The sequence below is a fragment of the Schistocerca cancellata genome, chromosome 2 (genome assembly GCF_023864275.1).
Source record: "Schistocerca cancellata isolate TAMUIC-IGC-003103 chromosome 2, iqSchCanc2.1, whole genome shotgun sequence".
In the NCBI taxonomy this organism is placed as follows: Eukaryota; Metazoa; Arthropoda; class Insecta; order Orthoptera; family Acrididae; genus Schistocerca; species Schistocerca cancellata.
In genome coordinates this window covers 1,102,895,164-1,102,911,643 of record NC_064627.1, presented here as the reverse complement: position 1 = coordinate 1,102,911,643, position 16,480 = coordinate 1,102,895,164, and the positions used below count along the sequence as shown (strand labels likewise).

Below are 16,480 nucleotides of genomic sequence, written 5' to 3'. Positions count from 1 at the left end.
ATCTGCCTCGGGCATGGATGCGTGTGATGTCCTTAGGGTAGTTAGCTTTAAGTAGTTCTAAGACTAGGGGACTGATGGATGACCTCAGATGTTAAGTCCCATAGTGCTTGGAGCCATTTGATTTGGCAGTAGCGTGGCATACGTTAAAGCGCACATAGTGCACAGATGACAAAATGGTAGATATCGAAATAGACGACAGAGGGATAGAGAAACAATTAAAATCGCTCAAAAGAGGAAAGGCCTCTGGACCTGATGGGATACCAGTTCGATTTTACACAGACTACGCGAAGGAACTTGCCCCCTTCTTGCAGCGGTGTACAGTAGGTCTCTAGAAGAGCGTAGCGTTCGAAAGGATTGGAAAAGGGCACAGGACATTCCCTTTTTTTAAAAAAGGACGAAGAACAGATGTGCAGAACTATAGACCTATATCTCTAACGTCCATCAGTTGTATAATTTTGTAAAATCAGCATGGGATTCGAAAAAGACGGTCATGTGAAACCCAGCTCGCGCTATTCGTCCACGAGACTCAGAGGGCCATAGACACGGGTTCACAGGTAGATGCCGTGTTTCTTGACTTCCGCAAGGCGTTCGATACAGTTCCCCACAGTCGTTTAATGAACAAAGTAAGAGCATATGGACTATCAGACCAATTGTGTGATTGGATTGAGGAGTTCCTAGATAACAGGACGCAGCATGTCATTATCAATGGAGAGAAGTCTTCCGAAGTAAGAGTGATTTCAGGTGTGCCGCAGGGGAGTGTCATAGGACCGTTGCTATTCACAATATACATAAATGGCCTTGTGGATGACATCGGAAGTTCACTGAGGCTTTTTGCAGGTGATGCTGTGGTGTATCGAGTGGTTGTAACAATGGAAAATTGTACTGAAATGCAAGAGGATCTGCAGCGAATTGACGCATGGTGCAGGGAATGGCAATTGAATCTCAATGTAGACAAGTGTAATGTACTGCGAATACATAGAAAGAAAGATCCCTTATCATTTAGCTACAATATAGCAGTTCAGAAACTGGAAGCAGTTAATTCCATAAATTATCTGGGAGTAGGCATTAGGAATGATTTAAAATGGAAAGATCATATAAAGTTAATCGTCGGTAAAGCAGATGCCAGAATGAGATCCATTGGAAGAATCCTAAAGAAATGCAATCCGAAAACAAAGGAAGTAGGTTACAGAGCGCTTGTTCGCCAACTGCTTGAATACTGCTCAGCAGTGTGGGATCCGTACCAGATAGGGTTGATAGAAGATATAGAGAAGATCCAACGGAGAGCAGCGCACTTCGTTACAGGATCATTTAGTAATCGCGAAAGCGTTACGGAGATGATAGATAAACTGCAGTGGAAGACTCTGCAGGAGAGACGCTCAGTAGCTCAGTACGGGCTTTTGTTAAAGTTTCGAGAACATACGTTCACCGAAGAGTCAAGCAGTATATTGCTCCCTCCTACGTATACCTCGCGAAGAGACCATGAGGATAAAATCAGAGAGATTAGAGCCCACACAGAGGCATATCGACAATCCTTCTTTCCACGAACAATACGAGACTGGAATAGAAGGGAGAACCGATAGAGGTACTCAAGGTACCTTCCGCCACACACCGTCAGGTGGCTTGCGGAGTATGGATGTAGATGTAGATGTAGATGTAGTGGGGGCGCCACAAGAGAATCAGCAGTGATACCGCTGGAGTTGACGGAGCCAATCAGGTTTCAGCCGCAAGTGATTAAGTCGCGTTGTCGCGGCCCGGAAGCGGAGTCTTCTGGTGGGCCTCCCGGATTATGGAGTAGGTCTCCTCTCAGTCGCGACGCTGTCACTGTGATAGTGTTTACCGGAGATAGGCTACGGACCTGGACACGAGCGATTACGCTGAGTTGTTTCACCTACCTTTAAGAATAAATCTAAGTTGTAATTATTCTGACTTTCCATTTGGTACTTTGTACCTGGGACACAACACAGATAATATTAATCCATTCTTAGTTCTCTTTGACTTACTGGGAAATATTGAATCCTCTTCATAATACGCAACTGTTTTCGCCCATCAATAAAATGGCGGGCATAAATTACTCATCTGAATCCAAATCATGAAAAATATGTGCCCTAATTAGAATTAGAATTATTCTCTTGAACACGAAGTTGGCTTCGCCCGTTCATAGCCACTGTGTTACCTTTCAACCTGAAGTAGACCTCGGGATACGATGCAGATAAATGGGCATTCCTCCTCACAGTTGGTGGTATCATATTCATGTTAATTGCTTTCCTCAACATGTAACCTAACTATTACCTTCTAACTTAACGTAAACTTTGGGTTATGCTACAGTCTACAATCTACATTCTAAAAGGTAGTTTATAAGCATAATCTGATGATGGCCGAAGTAGAGAGGATATAAAACGTAGACGGGCAATGGCAAAGAAAGCGTTTCTAAAGAAGAGAAATTTGTCGACATCGAGTGTAGATTTAAGTGTCAGGAAATCGTTTCTGAAAGTATTTGTATGGAATGCAGCTATACAGGATGAGTCACCTAACATTACCGCTGGATATATTTCGTAAACCACATCAAATACTGACGAATCGATTCCACAGACCGAACGTGAGGAGAGGGGCTAGTGTAAATGGTTAATAAAAACCATAAAAAATGCACGGAAGTATGTTTTTTAACACAAACCTACGTTTTTTTTTAAATGGAACCCCGTTAGTTTTGTTAGCACATCTGAACATATAAACAAATACGTAATCAGTGCCGTTTGTTGCATTGTAAAATGTTAATTACATCCGGAGATATTGTAACCTAAAGTTGACGCTTGAGTACCACTCCTCCGCTGTTCGATCGTGTGTATCGGAGAGCACCGAATTACGTAGGGATCCAAAGGGAACGGTGATGGACCTTAGGTACAGAAGAGATTGGAACAGCACATTACGTCCACATGCCAACACCTTTTTATTGGTCTTTTTCACTGACGCACATGTACATTACCATGAGGGGTTAGGCACACGTACACAAGTGGTTTCCGTTTTCAATTACGGAGTGGAATAGAGTGTGTCCCCACATGTCAGGCCAATGGATGTTCAATGTGGTGGCCATCATTTTCTGCACACAATTGCAATCTCTGGCGTAATGAATGTCGTACACGCCGCAGTACATCTGGTGTAATGTCGCCGCAGGCTGCCACAATACGTTGTTTCATATCCTCTGGTGTTGTAGGCACATCACGGTACACATTCTCCTTTAACGTACCCCACAGAAAGAAGTCCAGAGGGGTAAGATCAGGAGAACGGGCTGGCCAATTTATGCGTCCTCCACGTCCTATGAAACGCCCGTCGAACATCCTGTCAAGGGTCAGCCTAGTGTTAATTGCGGAATGTGCAGGTGCACCATCATGCTGATACCACATACGTCGACGTGTTTCCAGTGGGACATTTTCGAGCAACGTTAGCAGATCATTCTGTAGAAACGCGATGTATGTTGCAGCTGTTTGGGCCCCTGCAATGAAGTGAGGACCAATGAGGTGGTCGCCAATGATTTCGCACCATACATTTACAGTCCACGGTCGCTGTCGCTCTACCTGTCTGAGCCAGCGAGGATTGTCCACGGACCAGTAATGCATGTTCCGTAGATTCACTGCCCCGTGGTTTGTGAAACCCGCTTAATCGGTAAACATATAGAACTGCAACGCATTCTCTGTTAATTCCCATTGACAGAATTGCACTCGATGATTAAAGTCATCACCATGTAATTGCTGATGTAGCGACACATGAAACGGGTAAAATCAGTGACGGTGCAGTATGCGCATGACACTACTTTGACTCAGTCCATCGGCTCTTGCAATCTCCCGTGTACTCATGTGTGGGTTCATGGCAACAGCAGCTAACACACCAACTGCATCCGCTTTTTCTGTGACCGGCCTGTTACGGACCCGTTTGTGTGCTGCGACCATACCTGTTGCATACAGTTGGCGGTAGATGTTTTGCAATGTGCGGCACGTTGGGTGCTTTCTGTCCGGGTACCGTTCTGCATACACCCTGCAGGCTTCAGCTGCATTTCGTCGGCACTCGCCATAGATGAGTATCTTCTCCGCCTTTTCAGAGTTCGAATACACCATGGTCACAGTTCCTACAACACTACACTATCACAGACGTCTGGTAACACGGTGTGCTATAGTTGGTCTGCGTGCGGAGACGAATGCAGAATAACAATAGCAGCAAGCGCTACATGCGGACACTGCGTCAGCTAGACCAAACCACAACAGTGCACTACAGCCACTCTCGTAAACACAGTCGTTATCGTAAACATGTCCCTGCAGATGCTGCTCGCCGACCGTGGCCCGTGTTCGTTACAACACGCAACTGAACGTCGGAGGTTTCAAGCGTCAACTTTAGGTTACAATATCTCCGGATGTAATTAACATTTTACAATGCAACAAACGGCACTCATTATGTCTTTGTTTATATGTTCAGATGTGATAACAAAACTAACGTGGTTCCATTTAAAAAAACGTAGGTTTGTGTTAAATACATACTTTCGTGCATTTTTGTATGGTTTGTATCAAACAATTACACTAGCCCCTCTCCTCACGTTCGGTCTGTGGAATCGGTTCGTCAGTATTTGATGTGGTTTACGAAATATATCCAGCGGTAACGTTAGGTGACTCACCCTGTATATGGAAGTGAAACGTGGACGATATATAGTTGAGACAAGAAGAGAATAGAAGCTTTCGAAATGTGGTGCTACAGAAGGATGCTGAAGATTAGGTGGGTAGATCACATAACTAATGAGGAGCTATTGAATAGGATTGGGGAGTAGTTTGTGGCACAGCTTGACTAGAAGAAGGGATCGGTTGGTAGGACATGTTCTGAGGCATCAAGGGATCACTGATTTAGTATTGGAGGGCAGCGTGGAGGTTAAAAACCGTAGAGGGAGACCAAGAGAGGAATACAGTAAGCAGATTCAGAAGGATGTAGGTTGCAGTAGGTACTGTAAGATAAAGAAAATGGCTCTGAGCACTATGGGACTTAACATCTATGGTCATCAGTCCCCTAGAGCTTAGAACTACTTAAACCTAGCTAACCTAAGAACAGCACACAACACCCAGTCATCACGAGGCAGAGATGTAAGATAAAGAAGCTTGCACAGGATAGAGTAGCGTGGAGAGCTGTATCAAACCAGTCTCTGGACTGAAGACCACAACAACAACGGCAAATACCGATAGTGTTCTACTACTGTTAGTGCGCACGTAACATCACACGCCACCTCATTATCACGTCACAGATTCAAGCCGAGGTCTGCTATCGACAGCCTCAAGCATCTCAGTTACCGATACCTAAGTATTAGGAATACTTCTTCAAATTTTTTGTCTGGAGTGTAGTGCCGTATGGTAAGGAATCATGGGTAGTCCAAAACAGCAAAAAATACTTGTGTAATTGTGAAATGCGGTTGGGGAGAAAGAATCTAAAAGTAAAGTGGCTTGAAGAATGACGAACGAGGAAATACACTGTGCTACGAAAGTATCCAGATATCTGTGTAATATGGAATTGAACGCTAGATGGCATGAGAAGCGGACGTCAGTATAAAAGGAGACGGGGAATATTTTGCTGGCGGTAGAGAAGCGGTAACAGCAGAAATGGTCTTTCGGGAGAACCCAGTGACTTCGAACGTGAAAGATTCATAGGATGTCACGTAACAGATGCATTAGGAGAATTTCAACGCTTCTGCAGGTGCCAATTTGGAACTGGGCACGCGGAGGAACAGCGATAGCCAAACCAAGACCAGGCAGAACTCATCTATTGACAGTCAGGGAGCGTCGAGCATTGCGCAAGGTGACAGCATTAAATCGCATGAAATCAAAGGAAGGAGTCGCTCCTGAGTTCAGAAGTGCTGGCAGCCGTCCGGCCAGCATAATAACTATGGTTAGGGTGTTGCAAAGAATGGGGTGGAATGGTTGAGCAGCTGCTCGTAAGCTACGTGTTTCTGTGGTGTAAGCGATGCTTGATGTGGTATAAAGAGCGACGGCCGCTGGACAATGGGTGACTGGAAACGAGTCATTTGGAGTAGTGAATCACGCTATACCATGTAGCAGTTCGATGGAAGGTTTTAGGTTCGGCGAATGTATGGTGATCATTTCCTGCCATAATGAGTAATGCCAACAGTTAAGTACAGAGGTGGTAGTGTTACGGGATGGGAGGCCTCCGTTGTTAGGGTGTTGTCCGTTTAGAGTGCTTAAAAAAAAGCTTAATACCGAAGGACATGAACACATTTGCAGATTGTGTACTGTGTATAGTAGAACAGTTCGCAGACGATGAGTGTATCAGCATGACAATGTCCGCTTTCATAAAGTAGCGTATGGTGAAGCAATAGTTTATGGACAATAATGTTCCTGAAATCCATTTTCCTGTCTAGAGTCAAGATCTGAAAGTATGCTTCTAAGAATAGTGGAGGAAATAGAACTGACGGAAATGACGACAGTGAAGAAAACGGCCGGGACGTATGTGTCGCAGGAACTGCTGATAACAAGACCTCCTTGAAGGAAAGATAGCAGAGAAGAGAGGGAGGGTAAAAAGAAAAGTTGGAATACTGGATGACGTTGAAAAGCTGCGAGTGTATTAAGGGAGAAGCATAGGACAAAGGCGAGTGGAGAGCATGCAGTCGACACGTATCGTAAAATGTACCAAATAAGAATGTTGAAGCCCGTTCTCATTGTTGTATTGAAAGTTGTCGCTATATGATAAGAACTGTAGTGTCGTCGCTCAAGAAGTTAATTCTACGCCTTTTGGAGATCTTTAGTATTATGTGTCTATTCCATTAATTAACCGTGTGTTTCTTTATTTTATGTTGTTTAGTCTATTTGTATCAGAATTATTTTGTACTTGTACCACTTCTGTGTTATTTTATCGAAGTACTTGCTGTCTGTAACAGTGGCCTTGGTGCCAGTGTGTGGGCGCTGTTAGTGACTGTTGGCATTAGTTTGATTTTTGTTAAAGTTTCATGGTCATCATTGCGACCTCTTACCGTGATATTATCGTACTTTTCCTCAGCAGAAAATGTGACAGGATGCTGATCATTCTGCTATAGTGTTGATGTATCTTTCTTCTTTACATGCAGTAGTTTAATCTTAATTTATTCAGTCTCTCTCTCTCTCTCTCTCTCGTAAACACAGCACACACACACACACACACACACACACACACACACACACACACACACACACACACCTACGCGCACACACAAAGATAATTGCTCAAAGATTTTTATTGCGCTGTATCACAGTAGGGTGCTACATTAAGGATAGGTGAAGAATAGTGTAGTTCATTATTTCTTCAAGTATTACACTTGTGAAAGTTACGGTTGTTTTCGAGATGGCCGGCCGCGGTGGTCTAGCGGTTCTAGGCGCTCAGTCCGGAACCGCGCGACTGCTACGGTCGCAGGTTCGAATCCTGCCTCGGGCATGGATGTGTGTGATGTCCTTAGGTTAGTTAGGTTTAAGTAGTTCTAAGTTCTAGGGGACTGATGACCACAGATGTTAAGTCCCATAGTGCTCAGAGCCATTTGAGCCTTTTTTTTTTTTTCGAGATGGGATTATTGTTAACAGACTTGACAGATGGGGTGAACGCACGTTATTGGGTATCATCCACACCTAAATAGCCCTTTTTCGGACACACTCTCTCCTATGCAAATATTACAGGTATATCTGTTCCACCTAGGTTCTCTAAGTCAATCCATACCCTTGAACGTAATGCACACCGCCTCGTCGTCCTCATGCTTTTATGTTGTTCCACATGGATCCTTCACCGTGTCATCAAATTCTCACCTCTCCTCACTCATACTGAACGCCTTCTAACAACCTTAAACATCCTCAAACGCCCCGACGTTTGCCCATCCTACAGATTATATACACCCCCACCCCCCCACATCCCCATCTCATCAGATATTTCCCTATCACTTTCCGCCCATCTTTCCCCATCCCGTTTTTGCCTTCACATCACAGCCTTACAGACACTCTCATCTAACCGTCCCTTTCTGTCTTTCATATTCTCTTTCTCCATCGATATTACGGCGTTTCCTTCACTTTCATGTAACCGTCCCTTACTATCTTCCGTATACCCTTTCTCCATCGATACTACCCATCAGTCTTTCATACTTATACCCTCACGCTTCTACCGTACTCAACACCCTGCGCTTTTTCGCTTCAACAACAAAAGTTCCCAGGGCATGCTGAAACGTCCCCTTAGAACAATTGTACACGACTGTGCCTAAACTGACACACAATAATTTTAGCGCAACGCAATCTGACTATCAAAAGTCCCTACAAAGGAATGGCCCTGACTAACATTAACCTGTACCTTTCACAAATCACTTACCTCACCAAAAATCTTCGTTACTCGAACTACTGCAGTACAGCGAGCGCCACTACTGCCAGCTAAATAAAAGATTCAAACTACTGAAGGCACTAACTACTGATAGGGATAGTTAGCAAATGAAAGATTTTAATAGAGAACAAACAATGTATTTACCTTAATAGTCATAATATATATAGCAGTTCATGACAAATTACAAAATTCCGGCATCTCTCTCCCCACATCCACCACTGCTGGCGGCTCACCTCCAACTGCCCAACGCTACGCGCTGTTCACATCCAGCTGCCGCTGCCCAACACTACAATGGCAGACAACAATGCAAACTAGCCACAGACTGCACACAGCACAGCCAGTGATTTTCATACAGAGAGCGCTATGTGGCGGCGGCGTTGCCAATACAAGAACCTAAACAGCCTACTTACATAAAGAAAACATAAACAGCCTACTTACATAGCCCCCATGCTCCCCAAAAAAAATTTTACAAAATATTTTTGGGCAGTGGCCAATAATGATTTGAAAAAATTTTTCATAATTACAATAACAAAGATATCAAATGCACACACTTATTAATACAATGTTGGTCAAAAGCTAAAATTTTCTCACAGTCCATAAAGACAGTCCTGATCATTCATCATAATAGTAATTACAGTTTTTTTCACAAAGTCTCATTAGTAAAAGAAATTGCACACAGAAGTAGTGGATTTCCATGCAGTCTTGAAGAAGTAGTGTTGTCCTTCCAACGGAAAGACAGTGCTGACTCTTGACATTCAGACAGGTAATGGGCCACAACAGAGCAAACCCACCGCAGAGTCATTCGACGTTTTGAAGAATATTGGTAGGTAGGTCATCACAGAGTAGACCCACTGTAGTCCTGAGATCAGTGTGCTATATCGTGTTTTGAATGTTTTAAATGTATTCTTATTATTTTCGTTATACTTATTTGTTATTATAGTTTTAAATTAAAAACGAAGAAAATCGAGTTCGTTAATATTAAACGTTAGGTTAGTGTTAGCTCTACAATTTTTTTTAAAAACTTTATTGTAAACATCTCAGCTTTTAACTTAGTGCTTTCTTCATCTTGTCAATACACTTAACATGCCGCCCGCACAGGGCGAGGGGGATGAATGACACTAAACACGAGAACACGTGTTGCCGGACAGAGGCGCGCCGCGCGGACCAGTGGGCGGGCCGCAGCTGCTGCGCGCTGCCGCAGTCGCCGCTCTGCCAGCAGGCCTGCCTCGCCGCCGCCTCCCGCGCTGACGTCACCGCCGCCTGCCGCTACAGCGACGAGATCTCCTTCTACTCCTGCCTCGACATCCAGAAGGTACTCCCGCGTCTCGCCACTAGTGATGGGGAGCTCGCGAATGAGTCGTTCAAATGAACGCTTCATTCCAGTGAAGTGTGAATAACCACTCATTTTCAATGAACTGGTACTTCAAACTCTTCACAGATAGCACACTCCACACTTTTTTCTAGTTCACTCACTCTCTTTCCCTCTCCCTCTCCCATTACATCGGCGAGTCTACGGGTAGCCTACCGTTGGCAGCGCTTGCAGACAAATGAATATTAAAGATACAAACGAAGAGGCTGGCTGTTTGTTAATAACACTGAAAGAGGGATTTTACCTGAAATCGTACCAATGACTACAGGTGACAGTTTACGTTTTTAATGTGGAGGGTTATTATTCTCAACAAAAATAAAATCTACAGGAAAACTTCTGAATAATTACTTAACGTAGGTATATAGACTTTACGACAGTGGTAAACATACTCATTCTATTTTGGATTAAATTTTAAAAGGAACGTAAAATTGGACTGCATTTCGTTGGTAGTCCTAGTTTTCAGTCCATGAATACAACAAATAATGTTTCATTTGGCAGATAAAGACTTTCTTGGGCGCTTCCTGAGAAAATGACGAGCAAAATTAAATGTAATACTTTCTTTATATGTGACAGGCTTCTCTGTTTATCTTTCCTTTGTCCCCTTCGACTATGCTCCATTTAACTCAAACGCTGTAAGAGCGCAAAACGGTGCGTGCACGTTACTGCATAGTTCGGCCATCTGTTGGTAAAATTATGAAGTATTGGCACTGAGCACTATGGGACTCAACATCTTAGGTCATAAGTCCCCTAGAACTTAGAACTACTTAAACCTAACTAACCTAAGGACATCACACACACCCATGCCCGAGGCAGGATTCGAACCTGCGACCGTAGCAGTCCCGCGGTTCCGGACTGCAGCGCCAGAACCGCTAGACCACCGCGGCCGGCTATGAAGTATTACGAAGCTTTATTGTACGAGCGAGGGGAAGCGAGCGTAGCCGCAGCTCAGCGGCGAACAGGACAACTTCGCCAGGCTTCCGTACTTCATGAATAAACTACTACATTTGAACGCTTCACGGCAAAGAGTGAAATGAATGAAGTAGTTCACGGGAATGAACGAGTTCGACCCATCTCTACTCGCCGCACTCACTCTCTGCTGCGCAACTGTTGAGTTACGTACAGCTGCACATCAACAAATGTCCGATCTCATGACAAGTGTCGCACACACTTATACAGGGTGGTCCATTGATCGTGACCGGGCCAAATATGTCACGGAATAATCGTCAAACGAAAAAAACTACAAAGAACGAAACTTGTCTAGCTTGAAGGGGGAAACCAGATAGCGCTATGGTTGACCCGGTAGATGGCGCTGCCATAGGTCAAACTGATAACTGGTTTTTTTTTAATAGCAACCCCCATTTTTTATTACATATTCATGTAGTACGTGAAGAAATATGAATGTTTTAGTTGGACCACTTTTTTCGCTTTGTGATAGTTGGCGCTGTAATAGTCACAAAAGTATAGGTGCGTTGTATCACGCAACATTCCACCAGTGCGGACGGTATTTGCTGTTGTGGATTGGCAAGAGAGCCAACCCGGTTTTGAGAGGAAGCCGAAAGGCACGCGTTTTAGCTCACGCAGGCTGGCGTGAGGTTTGGAACAGGTCAAGGAAATTAGACTAGCAAAAAAAGGACGTAGCTGTGGAATACTGAACTTTAATCCATAAATGGTGAACGTCGCTCTTGACGGTACATGTTTTACAGTATCAATAATAACTGGTAATGGCGCCTTGCTAGGTCGTAGCAAATGACGTAGCTGAAGGCTATGCTAACTATCGTCTCGGCAAATGAGAGCGTATTTTGCCAGTGAACCATCGCTAGCAAAGTCGGCTGTACAACTGGGGCGAGTGCTAGGAAGTCTCTCTAGACCTGCCGTGTGGCGGCGCTCGGTCTGCATTCACTGATAGTGGCGACACGCGGTTCCGACGTATACTAACGGACCGCGGCCGATTTAAAGGATACCACCTAGCAAGTGTGGTGTCTGGCGGTGACACCACATTTGCTTCGTGATACATTACCCGTGTTAAAATGGACCGTTTACCAATTGCGGAAAAGGTCGACATCGTGTTGATGTATGGCTACTGTGATCAAAATGCCCAACGGGCGTGTGCTTGCGGCGCGGCACGTGTCTCTTTACCGCCCTGCCAATGTCCAGCAAATTTCATTTGTCTAGCTAAAAGCTGTAGTGGAAAATATTAGACCACTACTGTCTATTGCTGGTCGCAACATACATAGAATTGTCCGGTAAACGGTATGTGGATAGTACTGAAATATAAATTTTAACTTGGCAATCTAAATTTTCAGGTGTATTTTTACGATAAAGATCACGGTTAATACTGCCAAGTCCATACTAAGTGTCTACACAATGTAAAGCTCCCACGCACACCACAATCACACACGTAGCCAGTTTATGGTATTTACACCCGTTACCGAAGTTAATAGAGTTCACTAGATCGTTTAGTTATGAAAATACTCGCTCAAATGTTGATCACTCTGCTCTACACGTAATACCTGTTCCAGTCTTAGATCGCACAACACGCCACGCGGTTTTAACTAACAGTCAAAAGCAATAATTTTGATATTCCGTCCAAAATTCCGCACGACTTTCACTATACCGTTATCTTAAATACACTTTGTACTTCTTCGCGAACCCGTAATTAGTATTTTTCCGCGATTTTACAGTACTTTCGTCGGAGCTGCTTTCAATGGAATGTTACTGGTTCGAACCCTCAGCCCCGACTTACTTAGATCACACCTTCGACCATAGATACTAGTAGACTGGCCTTGCTGTGCAGAAGCTATAAGGCTGGTGTGGCTCCAACATAAACCACGTGACTGTTGGCAAAACGTGGCGGGATTTCAAATCAGCGGTCTGCCATCCTATGTTTTTATCGGATTTTCCCCACATTTCTCAATTGACTGCCAAACGCTTCCAACAAAAACTACATTCTTATTTGTGAAAAATTATGCCAGAACTACATTTGACCTGGATTTGTTCAAAGTACCATTTATAAAATCTAACAAATACATCGAACGCCACTCTGGTGGGCAGTGGGACGAAATTACTATAAACTATCAATTATAGTAAAATGTCGTTAAAATTCTTTTAAACAGTAAGAGTGGGCTCGTGTCAAAACTTTAAACATTGTTTCGCCACGTTTCGAGCTTTAGTCACTTATAAAAGAAAATGGGCTATGGGAATTATGTCAATTATAGGTGTCAAAATTGTTTACTTTAGGAGCAGGTCCATTTTAGAGTATCAATTTTAGGTGCACTTCAAAGGTTCAGTTCCCACTATTTTTACAAAAGTTTAAACTATTAGTTTTAAAAAAAATGATATTTTAGATGAAAGGTGAGACTTTGCAGTTTCAGAAAATAATTTTGGAGCCTAGGTTTAAAAATGACAGACACTGTAAATACAAATTATAGATATACATTGTAAATAATAACTAACCTATCAAAACACTTCTCCTCGAAGTGCTTCGAGCAAAGGCGCGTATGTGCAAACGGCTTAAGTTTTTCCGTTTCAAGGCCTGTATCCAAAGCTGCCTTCGGTTTTCATCCTTACAGAACCTATGAGTAGGAACGAGAAACAGTTATACTTACTTCTGTAACCGAATCATCACAGATACTTTCCAAAATGTAATATGAGTCTGAGTTTACAGGCATCACTTTCAACACTTTAATTTACGTGATACTCTATTTCAAGTGTAAAAAACATATAAAAGTCACTTCAGCAGATTTCAATAAACGCATCTGCACTATCTTAGACACACTTACACGTGAAATGTAATGCCATTTCCCCGACAAAACGCTGAGTACAGCCATAAGCGAAACACGAAACAACCATGTTTTGCAACATTCACGTGACTTCAGCCCAGAGATGTTGGAGCCACGAAAATGACGTCAGGGCCAGTCTATTATATTTATGGTCGAAGGATCACACCAAAGACTTTGTTCCCAGCATAGATTGGCGCGAGCCTGCATTTTTCTGATTGGCTGATATCACAGACAGCAAATCAGGTTGCAGTATTATCCCGCGCTAACCCGCTCGTTACTTCAATGACCAATTATAGTAAAACAATTCTTTCTATGGCAACTGCTAAATAAATAAATTGAGAAAAGTATCATATATAAAATTACTTCTTCTGAAATTACCGATTAATTTGTGATCTGCTCACGATTTATTAGTACCATAAACTGACTGCACTTCGTGAATAAACAAAACAATTTTCATTTACTTCTGTTCTTATTCACTCATACAACACTCACACTGCTATTTACTACAGATATAAAACAATTATAATTAAGCAAATACTTTAAACATTAATCAAACATAACTTCACAACATTGTTTTGACTACGACTGCTAGCACTGTCCGTCAACTGCTGACATCTGCCGCCTACTAGTACAACTACGTGCAGCTCTGTAACTCAGGTCCATGTCAGCTGGTGACATCTGTCGATGACTCGTGCCTATAACGTTATCGTCCTAACAAGTGACAGGAGCGATGCGAAGGCGCTACGCCTCAAGCTATGTATGCTGCTCGGTATCCTGGACGACATCATCCAAGTGTCCGGACCGTTCGCCGCATAGTTACGTTATTTAAGGAACCAGGAAGTGTTCAGCCACATGTGAAACGTCAACCACGACCTGCAACAAATGATGATGCCCAAGCAGGTGTTTTAGCTGCTGTCGCGGCTAATCCGCACATCAGTAGCAGACAAATTGCGCGAGAATCGGGAATCTCAAAAACGTCGGTGTTGAGAATGCTACATCAACATCGATTGCACCCGTACCATATTTCTACGCACCAGGAATTTCATGGTGACGACTTTGAACGTCGTGTACAGTTCTGCCACTGGGCACAAGAGAAATTACGGGACGATGACAGATTTTTTGCACGCGTTCTATTTAGCGACGAAGCGTCACTCACCAACAGAGGTAACGTAAACCGCCATAATATGCACTACTGGGCAAAGGAAAATCCACGATGGGTGCGACAAGTGAAACATCAGCGACCTTGGCGGGTTAATGTATGGTGCGGCATTATGGGAGGAAGGATAACTGGCCTCCATTTTATCGATGGCAATCTAAGTGGTGCAACGTATGCTGATTTCCTACGTAATGTTGTACAGATGTTACTACAAGATGCTTCACTGCATGACAGAATGGCGATGTACCTCCAACGTGATGGATGTCCGGCACATAGCTCGCGTGCGGTTGAAGCGGTACAGAATAGGATATTTCATGACAAGTGGATTGCTCGTCGAAGCACCATACCATGGCCCCCTCGTTCACTGGATCTGACGTCACCGGATTTCTGTCTGTGGGGAAAGTTGAAGGATATTTGCTATCGTGATCCACCGAAAACACCTGACAACATGCGTCAGCGCATTGTCAATGCATGTGTTACGGAAGGCGAACTACTCGCTGTTGAGATGAATGTCGTTACACGTATTGCCAAATGCATTGATGTTGACGGACATCATTTTGAGCATTTATTGCATTAATGTGGTATTTACGGGTAATCACGCTATAACAGCATGCGTTCTCAGAAATGATAAGTTCAGAAATGTACATGTCTCACATTGGAACAACTGAAATAAAATGTTCAAACGTACGTACGTCCTGTATTTTAATTTAAAAAACCTACCTGTTACCAACTGTTCGTCTAAAATTGTGAGCAATATGTTCGTGACTATTACAGTGTCATCTATCACAAAACGAAAAAAGTTGTCCAACTAAAACATTCATATTTCTTTACGTACTACACGATTATGTAATAAAAAATGGGGGTTCTTAAATTTATAAAAAACGCAGCTGATATCCGTTTCACCTGTGGCAGCGCCATCTAGCTGGCTGGCCAACCATAGCGCCATCTGATTTCCCCTTTCAAGATAGACAAGTTTCGTTCCTTGTAGTTTGTTCGTTTGACGCTTACTTCGTGAGTTATTTGGCCCGGTCACGATAAATGGGCCACTCTGTATAAAAACTGTACAAAAAATTTGTTACCCTTCCGAAGAAAAGTAACGCAAATACCGTGTAACATGGCCTCAAAGCTTTAATAATGTCTTGAATTTGGTGTCCACTAGTTTCTTCAGGTATATCACATCCAGCTGAAGCCATTCATACGTGATTAGCCCCTGTATAAATAGAGGGCTCTTGACTGCTACTTTTCGACTTCTTTTCCAAATAGTTCTCAGCCATACAGCGGACCAGTCGGCGTCGTACGTGGTGTCTGAGTGTTCGTTAAGCCAGGCACATACACTTGAATCCCTGTGAACAAAGCTGGTGTCATTTTGGAAGAAAGGAGTGTCCACATCCAAGGTGAAGATGTAGAAGAAAAGGTTACTCTTTCTAGGTCACAGAGAATGTTGAAATAATCTTCCCAGTTCTCGTCCACAGTAACCTGAATGAGTGCGCCCAACTCGTGGTACGAAAACAGCTGCAAAACATTACGGAACCGTAGGTAAGGTAATACCTAGTGGTGACACATGAAAACTTCCGATGGACCGGGACTTGAACCCGGAATTCCCACTTGTCGCGAGCGGTCGCCTTATGTACTTCGGCTGTATAAGCACATTTTCAGGACCGACCCACTCTTCCATATGACATACCGTACACAACCCCATCGCTCCCAAATTTTCTTGGTTACCCGCCACAGGATTTCAAGGAGACAAACGTATTGGACCGTACTCAAAATGGCTCTGAGCACTATGGGACTTAATTTCTATGGTCATCA

General features: G+C 43.4%; 1 protein-coding gene across 1 annotated transcript in view; it reads left to right on the top strand.

Annotated features, from left to right (window-relative positions):
- LOC126163117 (reversion-inducing cysteine-rich protein with Kazal motifs) overlaps positions 1–16,480 on the top strand; it is a gene marked incomplete at its 3' end in the record, with an annotated part of 348,934 nt that overhangs the window by 258,991 nt on the left and 73,463 nt on the right. The window contains exon 5 of the mRNA XM_049920040.1: positions 9,516–9,679. Coding sequence (XP_049775997.1) covers positions 9,516–9,679 — 164 coding nt within the window. The remainder of the gene's footprint in view (positions 1–9,515; positions 9,680–16,480) is intronic.